Raw genomic sequence first — 24694 nt, forward strand, 5'->3', positions numbered from 1 at the left:
CAGATATTTAATACATATTTGTTTATGTTTAGTGAAAAGAAACCTCTTAAGAGGCGGGTTGTTTATTAAATGCTGATCTCTAGATTGTTCTAATGATAACATGCAGGGCACCAGGTCAATAATAAGCAGAGCAACCAACCCCCTCTTCTTTCCTCAATATAGGTGCATAATACATTCATTAATGCATTTGTGATATTTCTAGTTTGATTAAACCACCTTAAACATACTCATCTGAGCAGCATAATATGCTGTGACTCAGACATGACAACATACCACCTTATGAAGCTGATAAAGTGAATGCATGAGGAAAGAGTTACTTATTTAAACATGTCTGGCGTTTTAGATGTCAAAGGCCGATCGCAAAGCGTGGCTTATTTTATCAGTCGGCTTATTGGTGCTGGAAAAGTAGAATATGATGCTTTTATTGGAGTTTTTCTACTTGGAAAAGATCTGCCTGCTGCAGCTGGAAAACTGCAAAAAGAAAGACAGTAAAAAGCTCATAAGAGCAGTTTGTCAGTATGAATATGTGCTATATAAGCACTATGTAAAGATGAAATTATAAAACTGAGCTTTGCTACAGGACGGAGTCTCAAGGCTTTTTAAATATCTATATCGTGCTTTGAGGATTGAGGATACGGTATTACCAAACAAATAACCAATTAATCTAATTACCACAAACGCCTCATTCTGAGGAGAGTCTCCTGCAGTGTTCAAAATGATGGGTAACAATACTGCCTATGATCGGTGGTTATATCTGAGAAAAGACGCACAAAAAAGTTGCACAAAAACTTAATTAAAGTCCATATAATGCTCATCAGTTCACCAGTTAAAATCCTGTCCTGGTTTAAAACCGCTCTGTTGTTGTTCTCACAGTCTGGGGCATGACAAAGCTCATTATTTAAAGAGACAGAAGAAGCAAGACAAAAACAATAATACAATTTGAACTTCAAAATTAAACATTTCTTTTTTTTAAATGTTTCATGACAGTAAAACAGCTCCTTAGGCAGCATTTACACATCAACATCTTCTAAAGAGCTGCCGAGGGCGTCAGTGCCTGGAGAACCATGATTGCATGTTGACGGATCAATCGTCTGTAACAGAAGCTCTCGGGACTCAAACCGGGCGTCAGATAGTGCGGCGCCGAGCAGACGGGCGGGACCCCTCGCAGTGATGAGCGCTACCATCAATGTCAGTTTCCATATTCACATTTTCGACAGGCATGTTTTGAACAAGAGGCAGTGAGAAAAAGACACACACACACACACACACACACACACACACACACACAGTGTGTCTACTGAACAAAGCCCTATTTCAGTTATCTGGTTGGTTATTACGGAAGACTTTATCCAACTAGGCACCAACGGGTGCTCTTCTAAAATGTGCAGATGAAGATGATTCAAGAAGGCTCATAGGAACAGCAGCGGGTCACCCCTGGTAGTTCAGGTTATTTAACAGCAAATACAAGTTGTTGTTTTTTTGTTTTGTTTTTCAAAGACAACTCAAAAGTGCAACATCAGGACACAAATGAAACAAACAGGGACCGCAGTACTGATGGATTCATTTAAAAGCACAAAAAAAAAAGAAATAAAGGATCCAGGAGCAAAGATGAGTTTAAATTAATCGGACATATAAAACAGAGAGTTACATAATCCAGCACTCCAGTACTGTACTTTAGTCAGGAGACCCAAGCTGCAACCTTTATTTCCGCGTACTTGAATAAAATAAAGTGCCAACAGCACCTTCTTCCTTTCAGCGCTAGTGCATAAACATAATTTGGTCCGAGCCCCCCAAAAATAAATTCTCCCAACAGAATTGATTTCCCCCATATCATTTGTGCTAAACTCTCAAAGTGCTTGAAATGCTAAATCAACACTTAACTCAAGATTAGTTTGAGAGAGGGGTTTTGTTTTTACTATCAAAAAAAGTCACACCAGATCAGGACCACTCGTTTTGTTTTTTGGGTGCGATGACTTCATATGCAAATGCATAACTGGATTAAGTGCAAGTTGCATTCAGACGCCACAGAACCCGTTGAGCTCCGCAGCTTTGGCAATCAATTTAATTTCCAAAATTTGAAAAATAGTCCCGACTGCTACTCGGTTAGCACGATCGTATGAAAAGTGAGCCGTTCTTGGACGCTCTTAAAAAAATAGCTTGTTTCAGGATAAAATCCATCTCTTTTGGAAAGATGAACTGGTAAAATTCAAATAGCAGCACCCCCCCACGCACGTTACTGCTCTTTGGTGGGACAGTATAACCATGTTGCGGTGTGTCTTTGGAGAAGTAAAGATTCCACTTTGATGATTTTGAAGGGAAAAGAAAAACTTGAGTCTCAGTAGCTTAAAAAGAAGACAAAAAAAAAAGTACCTTCATAAAACTGTCTGAGCCGTTGGCTGTAACACCAAACTCTCCTCTTCAGGAGACCGGAGCCCTACAACGCTGCGGACATACCAGTCTCTAATGTTGCACTTCTGACGGGAAGGACCACGGTGGGTGGGGTGGGGTGGGAGTGCTGTGACAATGAGACTGATGACGAAGGCTGTGCAAAATGCCAATCTGAGGTCTCTCCTCCTCCCCACTGGTGGCGGCGTCGCCTTCCGGCGAGAACGGAGTGCTCACTGGTGGGAGAGCGAGGAGGACGAGGAGGATGGGGGAGAGGGCTGGGAGGGGATCAGGCTGTGGGTGCGCGATGGCCGCTGGGGCTGGGGACGCGGGGACGAGGCCCCGGAGCCGTGGGGGTCCGGGCCCGGGCTGCCTTCGTTCACCTCCGTGTCCAGCTGGGCGGGGCACTCGAAGTGAACGCAGTGGAATACCTGGAGGAGAGATCAGAGTGAGACACGGGCGGGAGGAATGGCCGTCAGAGGCCTCTAACGGTGAACTACGATACGGAACAACAAGATTACAAGCTATCGCTCCGTTGCGATCCATAATCTGTGAAATGTGTGATTTTGGGATTGCCGTTTCGTCGACATGAGGCAGGCTGTGCGTCTTCACCTCATTCGCGGTGTTGTGAGTCCCAACGATACGGATGAAGGAGGCGGGCTGCTTATCGAACTTCAACGTTTGCCACGATCTGAGAGAGGGGCAGGAAGACAAAATGTCAAAACAGAAATATGAGACAGTGAGATTGTTTCTCAGTTTAAGACACGAACGTCTGGTACGATTACGCTTTCCTGACACGGCCCCGATTCTTGGGCGGGCAAGATTCCACGGGGAAAAAATAATTTTCATGAATTTGGGCAATCTTGCTTCCACAACACGTCTTCTTTCAGACTCGTGGAAAAATAAAATCCTAAGTACACATTTAGGGGTTAGTTTTACGACTGTAGATTTCTCCTAAACTCACCCAAAGTTTCTATTCGATAATGACTCATTTCCATATTTAAAGATGACATTTAAAAGAAGTGCTTTAATGGCAGCAATGGACTGGGAAAGTTTGGTGGAGATGTCTAGAAGTCTGTTGGTCTGAGGCTGGGAAAGCTTGTTAACCCGTAGATGCATAAGTGGGTCAAAAATGACCCAATGAGGTTGTTTTCTTGAAATATCTTCGTAATGAAAAACTGTTATCATTTCATATTCCAGGTATTCCTCAAAAAACATGTTTTTGGTATAATTCCATTCACATTTTTAACTTACCTGTTATACATTTTAAGAAATTGTAGTTTTTGTATTACTACCCCAAGCTTCCATAAGTGGGTCAAAAATGACCCGCATGCATTTTCTATGGAATCCAATGGGAACCTTTGATTCTTATCAACTGTGGCTGTCAGGAATACATTTGACTGTGGCCCACACAGACTAAATCAGAAGTGTCACCCCTCAGGAAGATTATTTTACACAGCAAGAGCTGATACGTGTAAGTATTATCTTCATATAATATTGTGTGTGTCTTTCATGACAGTTATTATTATTTCTCAACAAATTAGCCTACTTTATAACTAAGTTAGCTAACATTACTATTACTATATATAATGTGTGTGTGCGCGTGTCATTCATGATTGTTGTGCGAAAGAGTATGTTACTATTTCTCAACAAATTAGCCTAGTTTATAACTAGCTAACTAAGTTAGCGAACATTACTATATGTAGTGTGTGTGTGCGTGTATTTATTTATATAACTACATATTGATCTATTGAAAACATTACTACATTATGTTTTCTCATCCAAGGTGTCATGGCTGCTAGATACACAACTGAAATGGTCCTACAGATGCTGATGAATGATGATGATGATGATGGAGAGGCAGTAACGGGGTTGGACTCCGAGTCTGACATTTCTGATGATAAGGACCCCGACCATTGTCCAGGTGGCAGTGGCAGTCATCCACCTGGAAATCCAACTGAACAGGATCAATCTGATTCCTCTTCTGTGTCCTCTGAAGAAGAAAGTGTCCAAATCATGTCCAGCGAGTTACCTCCCACCCAGGGCAGAACACAGAGCCACAATATCCTCAGAAGTCGGTCAGGGCCTGCACAAGGGCTTAGCACCACTGTCTCACCAAAAGATGCATGGGAGCTCTTTATCACTGATGATATAATACAAGATGTGGTGAAGTGCACAAACTTGGAAGGACGGAGAGTAGCAACAGCTAGAGGAAAAGAATGAAAAAATGTCCCCAAAGATGAATTCATAGCCTTCATTGGATTGACCCTGCTTGCAGGAAGTGAGAAGAACTGGGATGCATCAGTCCGTGAGCTATTTGGGAGTCCTCTACATAATCCCATGTACAAGGCCACTATGGCTATTGGAAGATTTGAAGACATTCGCCGTACCTTGCGCTTTGATGATAAGAAGAACAGAGCCTTCCGACTGGAAACAGACCATATGGCAGCCATCAGTTATGGTTAATTTTCTTTTTCAAAAATGTTAAGTGAAAAAAAAAGATATTTCAAACATGAAATCATTCTTCTGTGGTCCTAAATATAATACTAAATATTATATTAGTGATTATTCTTAACCAAAATGACAAAAAATGGCATAAAAACACATAGATTCTAATATGGGTCATTTTTGACCCACTTATGGAAGAGTGTAGGGTCCAGTCACTCGTGCATCTAAGGGTTAAATGTGACAAAACTGGAGGATCTTCTGGTCCTGAAAGCTTAAAATCTGGTCGACCTGCAAGTTCAACAGTGAGTTGCTCAACAACACGTGGCTCAACGTTCCTTTAAAAAGGGAGACAAATGTTTCACAGTAACATTCATTAGAAAATAATATTAGGCATTATTTTCTGACACCAAAGGGTTGCAGGCAGCAGGGATAAAGAAACAGAGCGGTGGAGGAACGGACGGTAGCCTCACCGACACGCCTGCCTGGTGCGGTCGATCACCTTCGTCCACTGCTGCTGGTTGGTGGAGACTTCCACGTAATAACTGTAGGAGCGCTCATCACAGTCCCACAGCAGCAGCCTGCGCAGGAAGAGGGAGGCATTTAGATCGTTTTGACCACAATGGTCTTCAAGTAAAATACATTTCCCCAGTCCTCATGTGTTAATAGATAATTTGTCTCTTGTTTGAGCCAAATATGTTTTTTTTCTCCCTTTGTAAACGGTTTCTAATGTGTGACCGCGATCCAATTCCTTCAGAGGAAACTCTGGGTTACTACTACTACCTTTACCACAACTACTAGTACCTTTACCTCTACCACTACTACCTTTACTCAGTGGCGGTCCGTCAGGAATCACAAAGGTATAGCTATTTGATAACAATATATATATATTTTTTAAATTAAAAGTTCTATCTATTTTATAATTTAATTGTTTTTCAATGCGCTGTTCGCAAAGGCCCAGGTAGAAAATCTACGGCGAAAATCTACGGCCCGCCACTGCCTTTACTACTACCGTTATAATAGGGGGGCGGGGCGCCCCCTGAAGAAACCCTCCGCCCCCTTTTAATTTCCTCGATAGCTCCAGATCTCAAGTCGTCATTTAAGGTTCTCTTTCCTATAGAACAGGTCTATACCTTGTTCTGTTATTAAACAAACTAAACGGCCGTATTGATCTTATCCACACGACAGCATGTCATTTCTGTCTCTACATGGTCGCGTTAACACTTCTCCTCCGCTCTCTGTATCGCACACGGCAGAGTTCCGCCCCGATGCGCACAGACACGTGTGCGCTAGGGCTGCAACAACGAATCGATAAAAATCGATTATCAAAAGTTGGCAACGAATTTCATTATCGATTCGTTGTGTCGCACGTTTATTACGCCATTCTATAAGTCGCTAAGGAAAAAAAAAAGAGCGACGCAGAGCAACTGGCCAGCGTTTCTGAGATTGGAGTGAGACACGAGAAAAGCTGAGGTCGTCATCTTCGCAATAAAAGATCTTTGATGTGACGTGTCGAGTCTTGGCCAATCAGCATTAAGATGTCAACAGTTCAGGCTTGTTTGTAAAAAAAAAAACGTAACAAGCACCGGAGTAGCTCTCCTGCTCCAAGTGAAACGAGCCAACAATGAGCCTGCTGGCTTCACATATTACAAAAGTACAAAGTACACAGACATAAAACTAAGTCATTAATAAATACATGGAGAAATGCCTGTACTTTCGGGTAAATGGTTACGGTACGCCATTAACAGGTTACACTTGCGCGACTTGCCGATTTTTGCCAGAAGTCTCTGTGAGATCGTCTTTTCTGCTGCTGCGTCTCTCAAAACAGAATACAGATCTCAGCTCAACGTATCAAATCTCCAACCCCGGTTTAAAAGGATGTGTAGAGGAAAGCAGCTCACTGTAGCCACTAATACTGATACAACCTGATGGCTCACATATCTGCGCTCAATCTGTTTTGTTCGGCCCAAAAAAAATTGCTTATTGTTTTCCACAAAGAGCTATTTAGTAGTAACTAAATATTAGTTGTTTTTTGCACAGCTAGAACTTTATTTTCATTGTTCTAAGTGATTGCAATTTAAAAAATAAATTGTCTGATGGAGCAATCTGATTTACTTGAAAGTGATTGCAATTTTCTTTATTCTGTTACTCATAAAAGCACAGATGGAGTCGGCTGTTTTTGGGGCGGCTGTACCTCTGGGGGATGAGTGGTCGTCCTGCAACCAAACAACAAGGTAGCCGGCTCGATCCCCAGTCCCCCCATAGTTCAAATGTCGAGGTGTCCCTGAACAAGACACCCAACCCCCAGTTGCTCCCCACAGGGCAGCCCACTGCCCCCTAACCAAGGATGGGTCAAATGCAGAGAAAAAAATGTTTGAGAACCACTGCTTTAAGTGTCGTCGTCGTGGGAGGGACGTTATTGTTGGATTCCTTCAGGACCAACTGATTACGACGCCAGCTGTTGAGGAGCCTGCTTCAGGAGCTCACACTCTGGAGTCAACGGGAGAACTGATCTACCTCAAGGATCCGATGGAGTAGGGCTGAGCCAGCTGGATGACGATGGCCCCGGAGCCCAGCTGGTGGCAGGTGTAGCCGGAGTCCCAGTCGTAGTTGCGCGTGTCGCCGTTGAGCAAGGCGTTCCGGCAGCGGCTCACGCCCTCGATGACGCTGGCACACAATGCGATGGTGGCCACGTTCTCCCCGGGCACTGCGGCGCAGAGCGACACACACGCGGCACCGTTAGCCACCGCTTCAACCCAAATACGGTCAAACACACACTCCCACATCAGATCAGGCATGACCAGCAAACGGAGTGAAGCGAGCATGAAAGATGAAGACGACGCTAAATGTCTCGTTAGAAATGCGTGTGGAGAAGACTTACCCAGAAGGCCGTTCTCCAGGGTGAATGAGCGGTGGGTGAACATGCACTCGAAAGCCACGAGGTGGAACACCTTGTTGACCGTGTTGTGCGTTCCCACGATGCGAACGTACCTGAGACACAAAGGGAAACAATGTGACTAATGCTTCAGACCGCGCGGGAAAGCTCTCGAGTCGTGTGTTCAGACGCCCGCCTGGATGCACGCACACACACACACACACACACACACACACCTGCAGACTCGTGGTGTGAAGTACAGATCCTGCCAAGAGCGGCAGAGGTACTTCGAATGGTCGGCGACGCGCACCCAGTCCAGCTCATCCATGGACACCTCGATGTAGTAGGAGTAGGACCTGAAACAATCAAGAATGACCATTTGAAATCATTTACCATGTTAAAAATACATGAGAACATTTCTGAGACACCAGATAATCAGTTTCTGCCAGGAACCCTTTTGTAATGACAAAATTCAGATGAGCCTCGTTCTCGTCCCGCTAACAGTGAAACCAGATAGAAGTGTCGGCCACTTCAACAATAAATTGAACTCTAGTATGCGCTCCAATATTCAACAACACAAATTGTGAATAAGAGCAGCTAGGGGTTGGGTATCTTGCTCAGGGACACTCATGGGAACTATGGGGGGGCTGGGGATCGAGCTGGCTACCTTGTAGTTACTGGACGACCACTCATCCTCCTGAGCCAGAGCCGCCCCAATAATACTACACACTAGGGCTGTCACAAAGATCTGATTTTCACAACACGATTATCGTGGCCAAAAGAATACTCGTTAAACATATTATCCCCGATATCTATAAAAAAAATTGAAAACAAAAATCATCAGTCACATTTATTTTGTACTTTGTTAAGTCCCGCCTCTTTTTAAGTAAATAAATTACAAATCAAACAGAGAGGTGAAAATAATCCGTAACTCAAACTGTTATACCAAAATATGATTTAAAAAAGGCACTGGATTGTTCACTTCATGTGTGTATTATTAACATGGCATCAACATATCATCGTTAAATATTGATACTGGTATATTGCATACTGTACATCTGCAGGTAAAATCCAGCTTGTGTCTTCATTTAGTTTTTAGTTGTTTTAGCAGACCGTCTTACCGACTGTCTCTGTCCCACAGCAGCAGGCGGACGTGGTTGATGATGGACGACTGGCCCAGCTTGACCTGGATCCCGGCCCGGCCGTCGTCCTCGATGGGGTGCCTGGAGAAGCCGTGGTCCAGGTCGTAGTTCTGCGTGTCTCCGTCGAGCAGCGCCGACTTCAGCTCCCCTTTCACCACCTGAGCGCCGTGCTTCATGGTGGCAATGTTCTCCTCCGGGACTGAAACAAAAAAGAAGAATTGAATGCATGAAAAACTGACAAACTATGTTAAATCCTTTATTAGCTGCGTGGTGCGTAACGGGAAGAGCACTGACTCAGCATGCCGCGGTAGTTGAGGTCCATGTTGCGGCTCTCGGAGCGGGTCTTGATGGCGTCCAGCAGGTCGTCCGGGCTCAGCAGGCCGGACGGTCGCACCACGTTCAGCATCTCCGTCAGTGTCATGAGCGGCAGCCGCACCGCCGACATCACTTCCAGGGTGTCGGCCCCCTCCTCGTGCTGCCGGCACCAGCGACTCAGCGCCTGGAAGATCTCCTTCTCGCTGGCGGCAAACGAGTCGCGCCTCGCCACGGTCAGCAGGGCAGTCTGCCAACAGGTACTTTCATTTAGTCTTTTAAGAAGTCAAAAATACCAAAAACACAGAGATTACAGCTTCTTAGTTTTGAGTATTTGCTTGTTTTCCTGCTTTACATATCCTTGTAAATGTTTTACCGTTAAACAAACAAGTTATTTTCTTAAACTTTTTCTGTAACTGAAGAAAAAAATAATAATACATATGCTTGATGACTAAAATACTAGTGAGATGCTGGTAATGGAACTGGATGGAGGCAGCGCTGCAGACAGGGTAGAGAAAACCTCTTGTCTGGGCATGTCATGTTTGTGCGTCACGAGCTTCGCTGAAGTCACACGTTGGCGTTATTGAAATGCTCTTTACATTCCAACAGCAATCAATAAATCAAATGGTCTGACAAAAGAGAAAAGATAATCTGGTGTCTGTGGCTGTCGCAGCAATGTAATCAGGCGTCCTGTCTTCCTGTGAAGACTCTGCATGTGAACCCATCGCGCCTCACTGGAGCCTTCCAATTTTTGATTAGTAAACACAAACACAGCTACGTTTGTTGTTTATGATCATAATGATAACTTTGGGGAGGAGGCGGCCTTTTTTTAGCTGGTGGTTCTCGCTGCTTTGACTGTCAAAGAGTCGGCAACACTGGTCGGGTTGGGTTGTTCCGTTTGATGCTTTTTTTAAATCCACCTGACTCTTGCTAGCTTCTCAAAACTATCAGCCATAGCTTTAAGTCTCATTTACTTTGTCTTCAGCCTCTGCATGGTATAAATCTCTTACCTGCCACTAGAAGTATCACACTAGAGACAGGTTTGTGTTACAACAACGGCATACATGCCCGCTATATTTCAAACCATATGTCACAATGTGTGGAGAAATCAAGGCTTCCTGAATGTTCATTAACACTCATTACAGCTTTCCAGACACCATTCTGTAATGCGGCGACCTCTCACCTTGGAGAGCATGAGGAAGCCGTCAGAATTCAGCACTTCGGGTCCATGTCGGTCCATATAGGCGCAGCAGGCGGCGCTGAGCGCACTCAGAGAGTACAGGCTGGCCACGTCGAAAACCAGGCAGACGTTGTTGGTGTGCAGGACGGTGCGCAGGAACTCTGAGGTGGAGTCCTCCAGCGGCTGTAGGCCGTAGCGGTGAGCCAGGCCCAGGAAGTCCAGCAGCACCTCCTCCCGGGCAGAGCTGAGGCTGGCCCGGCCTGTGTAGAGGTAGTTGAGCAGCATCGAGAAGGCCTCAGCCCTCGTCTCCTCCAAACGCACTTCTGCCTGGGGCAGGGACTCTTTCATCCCACCGTACAGCAGGGCCCTGAAGGGGCCAGAGGAAGCAAGAAGTGTTAATAAGCATGAAGCATTTTATGAAGAACGTTCTTCAGTGTTCATCTTAGGACTGCCTCATTCAGACAAACATAACAAAAAAACAAAACTGGCACGGCGTCACGGTTGTATATGTACCGCCATATGGATATGTATTATATACTCCTTGTACACACAAACAGAAAAAAAAATAATTTTAAAGACCAATAAATAACATTTCATAAAAAAATGATGCAAGGCCACTATGTTTCAGGACTCCAGTGCAATGTGTTAACATGGGAGCAAACCAAATAAATTACTAAATGTAAGTATTGCATGTGTGTGTGTGTGTGTGTGTCACTGTAGACGGAAACGTCTATGGGAAAAATATTTATAACAATATGAAACAATGCATCTTCACCTTCATGTGAGATATACAGGAATCATACACATTTTCGCAGTGCAAAGACCCAACATAATATACATTTTACTGTCACAAATGATTAATACGAAGAAGACTCATCCAACAGGGAATCTCGTGACCGCTTCAGCAGAGAGTGTCAACGCTGATGACGTGCAGGACTGACAGCAGGGGCACGCAGGTGAACCTACCTGAAGTAGTGACATCGGGCTGCCAGGATGACGCGGTGCGCCGGGAACCGCTTCCCCTCCACCACGAAGGTGACGTCACTGTACTCCTCGCCGAGCACGAGCGCGCCCAGCTGCTCCGACAGCAGGTGCACGTGGTCGATCTCAGACACGGAGGCCAGTGGCCGCAGAGGGTGGCTGTTACTCATGGTCGACGGCGACTGGCGTCACATCTAACACCGAGAGGCGGACACATAAACACCAGGGGGAGAGGGGCTCGGTTTACGGTACGCTACATAGGTGTGACGTAAAAATGAACTGCAGACGTAAACACACGTTAGATAGTAAAACAAAAAAACAAAAACTGTATTTTACCGTGTATTTCAGCGAAACAACGCAATGAGGGCGTTAACTCTCAGATTTTGTTTACAGCGGCTGTCGTCGCGGGCATTTGACACCCGGTGTTACGGTTTAACATGCGGCCGTGTTAACTGGTGACTAAAACCAAATTGTTGTGAAAATAGGAAGATATTATTTTGTATATGATATATACATGTACTATGTATATTAAACGTTTTAACACTGATGAAAAACTCAACATTGACGGCATTTACGAGGACAGCCACGTGCTCGTCCTATCTTTCCAACAGCTGTCTGTAACCACGACAACAACAGACGTGTTTGGCTGAAAGTCGCCAGTTAACACGGTCGCCTGTTACACCGTAACACCGGGACGAGCGTTAGCGAGCGCGAGCTAGCAGCGCAACAACGTCAGCAAGCGCGCGCCAACGGCTCGTTTCAAGCGTTTCAAACTCACCGAGAAGCTCTCATTCACTCCGCGGTTTGAATAAAGAGGATTTAGGAGAATAAAATATATTATTTGTCCCTCACTGCGCACGAAAATCCAGCACCAAATTCTACAATCCCTCCGACTTCACAGCAACGGAAACTAATTATGGGTCAACGGACGTGAACTTCCGGTTCGTCAAAACAGTTTTCAAAATAAAGGTCGCCGAATTACTACTTCTTCTCTTGTTGTTTTTTTCTATACCAGTAGTCGGCATCCTTTGACTGGCTTCACTGCCCCCTGCAGGATATAAATGCATCTATTATTTCCTTTTCTTATAAATCGGCTTGTAGCTCCGTCACTGCGAGCTAAACACTCAACAAAGTCACGACTGTTTGCTGTCCTGGCTCCTCAATGGTGGAATGAGCTCCCCATTAACATCAGGACAGCAGAAAGGTCTCTACATTTTCCGTCGCAAACAAAAACCTTCTTTTTTTTTACTCCACCTTTAATAAGGAAGGTAGCACCGTAGTAGCACTTTAGTAGCACTTAATGATAGCACTCTGTGGTTTAACTTTATTGAAACTAGTTGTTCTGAGTTTGTACTCATGGTTGAATGCACTTATTGTGAGTCACTTTGGATAAAAGTGTCAGCTAAATGAAATGTAATGTCCAGTTGCTTTTAAAAACTCAAAACATGTTTTATATTGAATATAGCTTTATCTCTATTTATAAAAGCTAATGTAGCAACAACAAAAAAAGCCCCTTGCAGGATTAATAAAGTATCTATCTATCTATCAATTTATCTATCCATCACATATCCCTTTTCTCCCCTTCACCGTGAGTCTCATCTTTAATCCTGACCTCTCCTCCAGAACGTGCCAATAATGTTGCCGCTGTTTGCATACCCCATACCCCCTCCGCCCCCCCTGAAAAATATGCAATTCCCCTTCAACTTTAAAATTTTAATATTTATTTCCACGTGTTTAATTTGTTTGAGTTCAAGTTTTAGAGATAAACAATATCACAGTGCAGCAAGAGGCAGAAACCCACTTGGCTTATTTGAAGCCCACGTCTATTTAATATTAAAATGTCACCAACAGTAACAATAGTTTCAGAAATAAAGTGTGTGTGTGTGTGTGTGTGTGTGTGTGTGTGTGTGTGTGTGCACGTGTGTGTGTGTGTGTTTGTGTGCGTGTGTGTGTGTGCGTATGCGTGCGTGAGAGACAGTGTGGGTTTTTTAGGGTATATTTGGTTGGTCTCTCCTTTCTCAAACTGGTCCTCAAATTAACAAAACAAAAAATGTGTCCCCCGACTGGCTAACCCTGAATTAGTAAAACCATCATTTCATACACTAGTTCTTGATGATTTCTACCTAATCCTGTTTTAATACGTGACATTGCCGACAATAAGTTCCTACAGATGAGTATTTTTCTTGCTTACATCTTCCAGCCACTCTGACGTTAGCAGAACAGTGCTTTAATATTCAGTAGCTCCATATCAGACAAGCATCCCGTCTGGTCTCACTGGACACCTGTCCTTGCCATCTAAACGTTATTTTTGCCTCAGTTTGAACTGCCATAATCTACTCTAAACTTAAATTAGCAATGCATAAATATATTTCAAATATATGTACACAACCTACCCTGAGTTGTATGACCCCTCCTGACTCTTCTTTACTTATTAAATGCTTTCTTGTCAAAATGTACCGCCAAAAAACTAACAGAAAGCGCTCTACTCTGTTTTAATTCTTTATAACTTTAGATTTTCTCCCTTTCCTGATTTTCTTATCTATGAGAAGCTTTATTGTTTTTCCAAAGAGAACTTAAGACTACATTGTGTTCCCCATGTTGCCACTTGATTAGCGCCTTCCTGTGGTTTCCTGATCATAGGTTCTTCATTCCCATCATCAACAGACCGAGACTGTCATGCCGGTTGGTAAACTTTCATATTCATCATGAAAATAATGTGGACGGTCCACTTATTACATCATCTAATCGTCTTAAATTCATTGTGCAATTGCAAACAAATCCCAGTTGTGGTAAGTAAAAACAAATGAGTATATTCCAATATAACACCCAGCAGTATGTGTAGGAATATTTAGCATCAAACAACCAATATAAAAATTGTAACGGGGGCTTAAGAGAGAAAGTACCCAAATGCAAAGGACCTAAAGTAAATTATTTAATAAAAAAATTAAAAAACAGTTTCCAAAATTACAGATCAAGAGCAGAGGTACCAACAGGGATCAAAACAGGATACACACAGGACAAGCAGACACTGGGGCAGGAGACAAACAGGGTTTTGTCAGGTGGGGATTTAAGGGAGGACCCAAACGCCGAAGCAACAGTTCAAAAAGTAAATTTAATTCACAAACAAAAGTCAGGTCAGGCCTCACACAGGCCGAGGAACGCACGAACAAAAGAGTAATCCCAAACAGGGAGCAAGAACAGGAGGCAAAAACCAGGAGCAAAAACAGCCAGGGGAACAGGCATAAAACAGTTAAACTCAGAGGACATCCAACACGGGTAACATACGGGGGAAACACAGTATAATCCGACAAGGGAACAAACAGGGTTTAAATACAAGAGGAAGGTAACGAGGCACAGGTGGAAAACAATGAGGGCAGCACAGGTGAAGGGAATACACAATCAGGGAACAGGGCAGACGGACAATGGGTACATCCCAAGTCTCTAAATTGTCGTTTCCTCGCTCCTCGATTGAACCGGAAGTGGTTCTGCGCTGCCATCTTGACGGCCGTCCCAAAGCTCTTATTCTGCTCAGAGGAGCAGAGGATCGAGGAGGGAAATCGGAGGAGCCATGATCGAGGAGACCCGAGAGCAAGCTTCCAGGAAGTGTTTTAACGCTGGACACGCCCCCTCGCTGTTCATCTGTTATGTGATTGGACGCTGCAGCGGTAGAAAAAAAAGCTTATCTATTCCTGTAGCCCAGGTTCTACTGTTACATTTGATGTGCAACATCATTATATGCGTTCGTGATTAGTCCATTGTTTCACACAACCCTTACACCAACCTCTCACTAGCCCCTAATTGAGGTCCCCTCAGGCTTAACAGGTTTTAAGATGACCTTGTATTTTCACCAACACCCAGTGGAGCACTTCCTGTGTTTTGTGACGAAGGACCGACCAAAATTGAACATGACTGGTACACAGATGAACTCTGACTAGAATGCGTCTGACTCTGCAATGTGAACTGTTGCGGCAGTTCACAAGATACTTGACAGCCCGACGACATCATGAATTTAAAGGACCACACAGTAACGTACTAGATCCCTTTGCCGAAGGACCAATTATTCCTGGTCGATGAGGATGATGATCCATGAAGACATTTTACTATGTCTGACTTGAAGCGTCATGCGTCTGTTTCTCTTTCTTCTAAATGTGTTGCTTCTTAAATAGATTTGCATTGTCTACTTCCTCTGATCAGCAATGTCATTTCCTCATAATGACTTTCTTTCTTTTTTATTCCCCCCCCCCTCCCCTACTGACTTTATTAAAGTGAGAGGATTCAAAGTAAAAAAAATACTGTATTGCGAAAGTGTTCACTCATTTAGCAGTTTAATAGGTTTGCTTTCAACACTTAAAATAAAAAGGAGACGTTAATGGTCAACTTATTGCATAACAAACAAATGAAAGAACACATTTGGAAAATAAAGAATAACAACATGAAAAAATCTGCAAAATTGCTCAAGTTTGATAAAATATTGATCAGGAATATATTACTACTGTCATCGAAGCAAAAAAAAGCAACATGCTTACTATATCCTAAGATAAGCACCTCCATCTCTGAGCACAACGAAGTGCATGAGAGCGAGTTCATCGAGCAAAATGTGTAATATGTTTTGCTGAGTAATATTTTAAGCAACCACCCACATACATGTTGAGGTATTACTTCCCCATTTTACATTAAGGCACCAGTGAAACCATCAACAGAGATGAGCAGACATGAGTGCGGTTTGTTTGGTTAGGTGATGGTGACGGTAGCGTAGAGGCTGCTGTGATTAGTGGCAGAAGCGTTCACAGAAGCGTAGGTCACCGCATCATCACGTGTACTCCGACCCTATAAGGAAACAGCATGAGCAAAGTAGCATCAATGGTATCGCACAGTGAAACACAACATGCAAAACATCACAAAGAATCATCATCACACTTTACAGCATAATGGAACACACGAAACACAATGCACAAAGTAACACAGCGCAACACAACGTGTGCTTTATCACCAACCAGATCACTCACCTGGGCTGCACCGTTGGTTTTCTTGGTGTAGCTGACAGAGGCGTAGGAAACATCTTCTTCAGGATCCGACTGCACAGAGAAGACATCATCATAATCATTATCATCACACTTTACAGCATACTGGAACACACAAAACATCACAGTGCACAAATTAGCAGCGCAACACAACATGTGCGTCATCACCAACCAGACCGCTCACCTGGGCTGCACCGTCGGTCTTCTTGGTGTAGCTGACGGAGGCGTAGGAAACTCCTTCTTCAGGATCCGCCTGCACAGAGAAGACATCATCATCATGGCTTCTGACTGTCACAAACACATGAAAACAGGAAATAGACGTTCTCCTCTGCTGAAGTCTAAATACATCATCTAACTTCCCTTTTTATCTTTAATGCCCATTCTCACTCTCTCAAGACTGTACAGACGGTCAGACACAGTTAGACTTCAGAGGACAAACACACATTTCCGACACATTCTAATTCTATTTTGTCACATGCTGGCGCTTTGTCAGAACCCATAGCGACACTTTGTAATGCAGCTGGTAGGCCAGCGCCCCATTGCACCACCTGTTCAGTTAATTCACATGTTGCTGGGGTTCCTTCTATAGTTTCTAGGCACTTCTTAAAAGTTTAGGCACTTTTCTTGCTTTTCCTCACAATCACTTCCTGCTGCTGCAACGCTTAGTTTTAATAAAACACCAAGCGTAATGTTTATCTGTTTTTAGCTATAGACTAAAAATGTGAAGAACAGTTTTCTAAACTCACAGCCTTGCCGTCTGTTTGTGTTTGACCTGAAAAGAGAAAAAAGGGGTTTGATAAAAGTTTCCATAAAGAAAATACAGTATTCTTAAAATTTATTTCCTAAAATCTCATCCATTCTCTCACCTTTAGTTCTCTTCCATTTGATGACAGCCACAATGATAATAATTATTAAGAGTGCGAATAAAATCCCAGGCACAGTGACGTACAACCAAACTGCTATGATAAAAAACATGTTTTAAGCATTTTGTCTGCAGCCTTCTGTTAAAAATCAGTTCTGACTTAAACATTCATTTGACAGGTTTAATGGATCAAGCCGTTGCTTTTGGTGCAATAACAATGTCCAATAAAAACACAAGATGTGGTTGAAAGCTCCACAACAATACATAAAGACATAACATGATGAGTCACTACTTTGTAGTTCTGGTGAATCTTCACTGATTGAAGAAATGTTCGTAGTTTTACCTGATTTTGTGTCGCCTTCAGTTGTTTTTGTTGTTATTGTTATTGTTGTGTCTTCACCTGAACAATTAAACACAACTCAACAAACAAAAAAAAAGTGAATATGACTAACATTAAAATATTCTCACCTGCTTTATCACCTGAGGGAGAATTTCTGAGAGGAAACTTCTGCACTTTGTCACCATCGGTCACTTCACACATCAATGAATTAAACCTTGATGTGTTAAACTTCAGAGAGGTGGAGCAGGAAGACTTTGATGTCATCAAGTCTTTGTTGTCTTTGTCCACATCTTGACCGTCAAGCAGCCACTTCACTTTGAGTGTACATTGTTCATATGTCGACACAGAGCAGTTTACCGTCACCTCATCAGTGTCCTTGTGTTCAGTTACTGGTGAAGATGGAGACATTGTGAGAGAAAGAAGAGGAACTTCATCACTATAATCATTTTATTTTAATGTTTCAGTATATTGTTCTGACCAGACAGTTTAAAAACTTGATGATGTAAATACTCACTGGTGACAACAGACAGATAAACCACAGTATCTTGTTTTTGTCCTGATTTGTACCGTATGCAGTTATAACGACCACCATCTTCAGCTGTGACATTCTTTATAACCAGAGAACATTTCTCTGAAACACTCAGTCTGTCTGATTTATTTTTCGCTTCATCATGAATCTTGCCATCTTTAACCAGAACTACTGCTCCTGATTTCCTTAAATCATCGAAGCCCCACCAAATAGAGTCACAGTTCTTATGATCATCTATCAGAGTGTCACAAGGCAAAGTCACTGCATCTCCATCTTTGACAGTGATGGAAGGGACACATTCTTCTGTTGCTGCTACTGAGAAGATGAGAGATAAATAAAAACAAGAGTATTAACGTCAGAGTGAAGATCATTTTAGACACAACAACAGTTTGAGAATGTGCCTCATCGTTGTTTCTAAGAGTTCATTAAACTCACTATTCACCTCGATGGGAAACAAACAGACTACTTGTGTGTCTTCTTTAAATGAAGGCTAGGTCATAAAGTAACATTAATGGTATTAATATATAAGCTTCTTTAATGTTTCTGTAGTCGTATACACGTTATATGTCTCCTTACCTGTAAACTGAAGCACCAGAATCAGAAATAAAGAGGTTTTAATCCATCTGAATTCAGCCATCGTTCCTTTCATCTCTCGTCTCTCTGCTTTCCTACTCGTCTCTGAACTTGTCCCGTCTTAAAGACGAATGTTGAATCTACTTCCTCTAATTAGTAAAGTGTCACTTCCTCCTCCCTCTGTTCTCTCATACGTCACTTATTGCTTTTTTTTATGCTCTTATGGCCGACATGAGCAGGAGTGAAGTTCACACTGACATCAAGTATCTGGAATCAACACCAGAGACAATTTAACCCTTTTGGGGTTCAAACTGTTTTCTCTCATTCAGTTCTGTTGAACTTGACTCTTATAACTCAAAGTCATACGTTTCTGCCTTCAATGATCAAATCTGATGCAGCAACAAACAAACTGTGTTGAGACTCATGTTGGCATACAAGCAAACCAACATCATGTTCAGTTCCACGATCAGAAAGAAGAAGACAAAGACTGAGGAAGTCGAGAATGTGAAGATTGTTGCTTCAGATAAATGTTTGCAGCAAAAGCAAATTGTTTTCTTCAGATGGTGTTCATAAGAGAACAGGCAGGATTCATGGTGATGATTGACAGCATGAACACACAGGTGAAGAGTGAAAGTCATGGACCACTACAGGTTCACTCTTGATGTCCGTGGTGCAGTACGATAATACTGTAGCAGCTTAAGATGACGTTTCATTGGTCTGAGACCCGTTGGTTCCTCATTCTGTCTTTGCAGCTTTTCTGAGAACTGGAGGAGAAGTGTTTTGGTGAGAATATGGGCAACAACAGCAGCAGATCTCTGGAGGTTTGACCCTCTGATGAGGACCAGATAACCACCAGGAACACATGAGGACAGTTCACACTTTATGAGCACAAAGAGGCGCGTCTTGAATTCTCTTGAGAACCACTTTGAACCTGGAAGGTTTATGCTCGCTGAGTTGCAACAAACAGTTAAAACACTGATGGACTGAACTACCTTCACCTGTAGAGCGTCAAACCTCCACAAGAGCCGCAGCAGGTCTGCTCACGCGGTTCTGGCTTCGATAAAAATTTTGGGCACCGCGGTTCAAAGTGTAGACGGTGGTGTCCGAGTGTGTTGGACGTGAACACTTCATCTGTGGTGCAACGGAACAGTTTGTCAGATAAGTCACTCATTTGAGCCGTGTGTCCAGCAAAACGTGTGAAGATCCGCTCTTTACATGCAGAAAGTCTCTTCAAAATAAACTTCCGTCTTCACAGGAAGCAACTAAGTTAGTTTAGGCAACACCACTACTTGTTAGGTTCAGGAAAAGATTGTAGTTTGGTTCTCTAGTCCTCCTCTTCTTCTCACACAATAGAGCATGTGTGAGAAGGGGCGTGGGGGAAAAGTTCACCTCTGGGTTTCCCAAATGGAACGGACAGCTTGCCGTCATCAGTATCAATCACTCAATAGGGGAGCAGATTTCCTATGATGACATTATTTATGATTTGCATCAAGGAAGTGTTTTCTGTTCTTAGTGCAATAATTAGATTTTTTCTATTGGGGGGGCTTAATTACATGTAGAACCGCCACTGGTGTTGTGAGAACAACTCTGCATGCAACAGCGCTCCTTGGCTTGCATCGGTATGGCATCACATACCTGTAAAAGATAAATCAACTTAAATTTACAATAAAGCTATTTTGATGAAAGTGATTCTGATTGAACACATGCTTATGTCCAAGTCAAGCATTTAAAAAATACAATGCATGTTAAATCTTACAACTAACGTTAGATGATGGGAAATTATAACTACATCATCAAAATGTATCAGACGGTCAGTGTTTCCTCCCCTTTTCAGAAAACAGTCGGCTATATTGTTGAATATTTGACTACTTCCTGTAATTAGCATGTGCTGTATGCACACCCACATAGTACATGTATGTCTGCAAGTGTATACAGTTTTGATATTGACAACTACATCACACCTTACCTCTGTTGTTCTCCTGGTCCCAGCATCCTCCGCTTTTTGGGCTGCTGCTGCTGGTCAGATCCACTGTCCCTACACAGGGAGGAAATGGAGGCCCTTGTCCAAAAAAATAAGTTTACGATACTAACTTGCCATCTTCAAAAACAACTAGTCCTCTTCTTGAAATTGACTTGGTGGACACCTGAATAAGCATGTTAATACAATTTGTGTTTAATAACTACCTGCATTTTTATAGAAATCTGATCTTTTTCCTTTAAAATATTTAAACAAATATCATTGGGATGTTTTCTATCATAATCATTCACTTTGATGACTAGGCCCATTTAGGCTTTTACAGACTATTGGATGTGAGCAACTCATCTTTCTAACAACAAAAGCTTTATCAGCTAGTAGTAAATATAGTTACCTGATTTTTGTAATGCTGTCTGTGAACCTCTGGACAAGTGAAGACCGGGTCGATGCTCCTCTTCTGCAGCTGGTTGAAGAGCACGTCCACATTTGGCATGATCTTGTGGAACAATGCCAGAAAAAAAACAGAAAGTCTCGTCTTCAAGCCTCACTGCAAAGCCCCCGGCCTCTCTGACAGTTGTGGGATCCCAGTTCCCAGAGTCTCTGATGGTCTGGAAACACTTCAGGAGGTCATCCTTGTGCTCGTACACAGTGTTTACAGCGCGACTGTGGAAGTTCCACAGTGTTGTGGAGGCTCTAGGAAGCCTATGCGCTACCACCTGGTCCAACACGGCGGTTCGCTTGGGCGACCTGGAGAAGAAGGCAGAGAATCATCCAAGGTCAGAAAAGAAAGTGTGGATCCTGGGGATGTGTGTTGTTGCCTGCTGCATGATGAGGTTCAGCTGATGTGCGTAGCAGTGGACATAGTGAACGTTGTCGTAGACATCCAGTATCTTACGCTGCACGCCGCCGGTAGCTCCCCTCATTACAGCGGCCCCGTCGTACGCTTGGGCAATACGTTTGTCTGTTTGTCCGTTTGCTAGTATGGCGCTCAGCCTCTCCTTCAGCGATGTAGCGATGGTGTCAGCGGTCGCGTTCTGGAGAGTTATGTACTCGAAAAAACGTTCTTGTACATTACCGTTAGCATCGATGTAGCGTAGCACGAGCACGAGTTGGCAATGAGTGGAAATGTCTTTTCATCCGCTTGAATGGCGATAAAATCCGCGTTCTTCACTTCCTCCAGGATGTAATCCGTACAACCGTCAGCATGCAGTCCAGCAGCTCGTTTTGTACAGTCTTCGACGTGCCTTAAAAAATGCTGGCTGTCTCCAGGTGCTCCGACAGCACTCCATCGAGGGACCCAACAAAAGCCACCCAAGAGCCACAAGATATGTTTTAAGATTAAACATGAGACGAATAGCCAACAATCCAGCATTAAGTATTACAACTACACATACAATAAGGATTTTCTCCAAAACGTTGTGTTTGCTGTCAGATCTAAGAGCCAATCAGCTCTCTGTTGTGGTGACAGCCAGGCGTTTCCCATCATGCACTGGGCCACGTAGTCCGTGGAGATCTACTGCGGCGGCTGGCTCTGAAATCGACGGCCGGCTTGATCTCATGAGAGTATCGTTGATCACGTGTGCAATGACGTCAGTTCAAGTCGGGAGCAAGTCGGACACAAATCTAACCGGCATGCATTGCGTGCCGATCACCAGTGATCGATTCTGCGCAGAACTGGCTCATCTCAAACGAGTGTATTGATTGGCTGAACTGCGTGAAGCCCCCCTAAAATGTTCTTCAGCCCCCCCAAATAATTTGGCTTGAAAAAATAAAAATAAACTTTTTTTATTTTTATCTTGGTGATGTCATTAAATTAAACTCTTGTTTCTCACATGGGCACGTTATTTATAATTCTAAAATGCTACATATGTGCGTGCGTTCTGGTATGTACGTTTTCTCCCCCTTCAAATTACAATCCAATAGCTATAGTAAACTATACCAAGGAGTTTAGCTCCAAGTAAACTATATCAAGGAGGAGTACCATCATACAATATTTACCATTCGATAATTAAGATGAAATATGTTTTAGTCTCTATTGAATGGTATATTCAACACTGAATTAGTTCATCTTTATCTCAGTGATAGTGTCCAAATGAGCATAAAATATCACTGGTTTGTAAAAACTACACAGACAACAAAATAGATGTAAATGTTGATCAAAATCGTATTCCCTTCTGCTCAAAATAAAATAAGTAAACAACTCAAAAGTTGACACTTTCCGGTCCATTCTCCATCCATTGGATTTGGATCTATGAACAATGGATATCCTTCCAGGAAAAGGCTCTCCCACCCACGACCTGACTATTACCTTCAACAACTCAGTGTTGGCACCGACCCCGACTGCCAGGAATCTCTGTGTGACACTCAACAGTCAACTCTCCCTGACTGCCAACATCACCGCAACAACACGTTTCTGTAGGTTCATGCTGTACAACATCAGGAGAATACGTCCCCTTCTCACCCAGAAGGCGGCTCAGGTTCTCGTCCAGGCTCTGGTCATCTCGCGTCTTGACTACTGTAACTCCATCCTGGCAGGTCTACCTGCTAGTGCCATCCGACCTCTGCAGCTCATCCAGAATGCAGCAGCTCGTCTGGTCTTTAACCTCCCGGAATTCACCCACACTACTCTGCTCCTCCGCGACCTTCACTGGTTACCGGTGGTCGCCCGCATCCGCTTCAAAACATTGGTACTTGCGCACCGTGCTACAAACAGATCGGGTCCAATCTACATCCAGGACATGGTAAAACCTCACACCCCAGCTTGCTCACTCCGCTCGGCTTCTGCCAATCGGCTTGTTGCTCCGTCACTGCGAGCTAAACACTCAACAAAGTCACGACTGTTTGCTGTCCTGGCTCCTCAATGGTGGAATGAGCTCCCCATTGACATCAGGACAGCAGAAAGTCTCTACATTTTCCACCGCAAACTAAAAACACGTTTTTTTCCATCTAGACCTTGTATAGGGAAGGTAGCGCAGTAGTAGCACTTTAGTAGCACTTAAATGGCACTTACTGATAGCACTCTGTGGTTTAACTTTATTAAAGAAATTGTACTTTCTTGATTCTTGTTGTTCCGAGTTTGTACTCATGGTTGAGTTGCACTTATTTTAAGTGGCTTTGGATAAAAGCGTCAACTACATGAAATGCAATGTAATATTTTTTTTGGGTGGCGCAAGGTGGGTGGGGCCAGGCCCCGCGGCCCTCTATTGGCCGCCACTGGTTTTAAAAGTAGCCCGTCTATTGCGGCTCCCTGAGGCTTTGACAAAAAAAGAAAAAAGACGTTTTAAAAAATATCAAATTATCAAAATAAATGTTTAAATATTTATTTAACTAAAATGTGCATCACATCCTGTCACGCAGCTGTCAAGCCTCTTTCCCTGCAGGTGGCTACTTGTGATTTAGAGCCCTGCCCTCGCTAAACTATCAACGGATAAATAAATAAAAAAGAAAAGTCACGGAGGAAAGTGGAGCGTTTAATTTTGCGTGGACGCTTTCACTGCCAACGATGCTACTGACCTGTCTGCTTGATATGTGGCGAGAAATTAGCAAAAAACTAAAAATGTAATGTTGAAAGACCCTCTACAATTTGCTTACCAGCCCTGTGTGGGAGTGGACAACGCCAGCATCTAGCTGCTGCAACGTGCTCAGTCGCACCTGGATGGATGGATGTGTCTGTGAGAGTCACTTTCTTTGACTTCTCCAGTGCATTTAACACCATCCAACCACTGCTACTGGTGAGAAGCTGCGGGTGGTGGGGGTAGACTCGTCCACCACCTCCTGGATCGCTGACTGCCTCACAGGCAGTCCACAGTTTGTCAGAATGGGCCGTGTGCTGTCTGGGACGGTGGTCAGTGATGTTGGAGCCCCACAGAGAACTGTTCTGTCTCCCTTCCTGTTCACCCTGTACACCACTGACTTCCAGTACAACACAGAGTCATGCCATCTGCAGAAGTTCTCTGATGACTCTGCAGTGGTCGGGTGTATTAGGGATGGACGGGAGGAGGAGTACAGGGCAGTGGTGAGTGACTTTGTGGAGTGGGCCGGTGAGAATCACCTGCTTCTAAACGTGGCCGAGAC

The 24694-nt window shown here is 43.5% G+C and overlaps 2 protein-coding genes across 2 annotated transcripts; both read right to left on the reverse strand.

Annotated features, from left to right (window-relative positions):
• Positions 1–882: 882 nt before the first annotated feature.
• On the reverse strand, positions 883–12218 carry btbd9 (BTB (POZ) domain containing 9). The gene is made up of 11 exons (XM_079215976.1): positions 12099–12218; positions 11306–11514; positions 10343–10706; positions 9142–9409; positions 8827–9046; positions 7942–8061; positions 7712–7821; positions 7348–7537; positions 5304–5411; positions 2998–3076; positions 883–2816 (listed from the first exon to the last, which is right to left on the reverse strand). Exons 2-11 carry the CDS (start codon positions 11488–11490, stop codon positions 2619–2621), a joined length of 1842 nt encoding a protein of 613 aa, XP_079072102.1. The 5' UTR covers positions 11491–11514; positions 12099–12218; the 3' UTR covers positions 883–2618.
• A 3561-nt stretch (positions 12219–15779) lies between these two features.
• Positions 15780–17775, reverse strand: LOC306733859 (uncharacterized protein). Its single transcript, XM_079215165.1, has 7 exons — positions 17672–17775; positions 17547–17597; positions 17208–17300; positions 17088–17113; positions 16526–16594; positions 16327–16395; positions 15780–16147 (listed from the first exon to the last, which is right to left on the reverse strand). The coding sequence occupies exons 1-7, from the start codon at positions 17742–17744 to the stop codon at positions 16052–16054; spliced, it is 477 nt and encodes a 158-aa protein (XP_079071291.1). The 5' UTR covers positions 17745–17775; the 3' UTR covers positions 15780–16051.
• Between the last annotated feature and the right edge of the window lie 6919 nt (positions 17776–24694).

Source organism: Taurulus bubalis (assembly GCF_910589615.1).
Source record: "Taurulus bubalis genome assembly, chromosome: 3".
In the NCBI taxonomy this organism is placed as follows: domain Eukaryota; kingdom Metazoa; phylum Chordata; class Actinopteri; order Perciformes; family Cottidae; genus Taurulus; species Taurulus bubalis.

Excerpts from the sequence above, each read along its gene's own strand:
- btbd9 (XM_079215976.1), bottom strand. The coding sequence starts at position 11,490 with ATGAGTAACAGCCACCCTCTGCGGCCACTGGCCTCCGTGTCTGAGATC. Across the intron at positions 7,538-7,711 it reads CCTGGAGAACGGCCTTCTGG|TGCCCGGGGAGAACGTGGCC; the intron begins GTAAGTCTTCTC and ends TCTGCGCCGCAG. Across the intron at positions 2,817-2,997 it reads CTCACAACACCGCGAATGAG|GTATTCCACTGCGTTCACTT; the intron begins GTGAAGACGCAC and ends TCTCTCCTCCAG.
- LOC306733859 (XM_079215165.1), bottom strand. The coding sequence starts at position 17,744 with ATGTGTGAAGTGACCGATGGTGACAAAGTGCAGAAGTTTCCTCTCAGA. Across the intron at positions 17,301-17,546 it reads TGAAGGCGACACAAAATCAG|CAGTTTGGTTGTACGTCACT; the intron begins GTAAAACTACGA and ends TTTTTATCATAG. Across the intron at positions 16,595-17,087 it reads CACAAACAGACGGCAAGGCT|GCGGATCCTGAAGAAGGAGT; the intron begins GTGAGTTTAGAA and ends TTCTCTGTGCAG.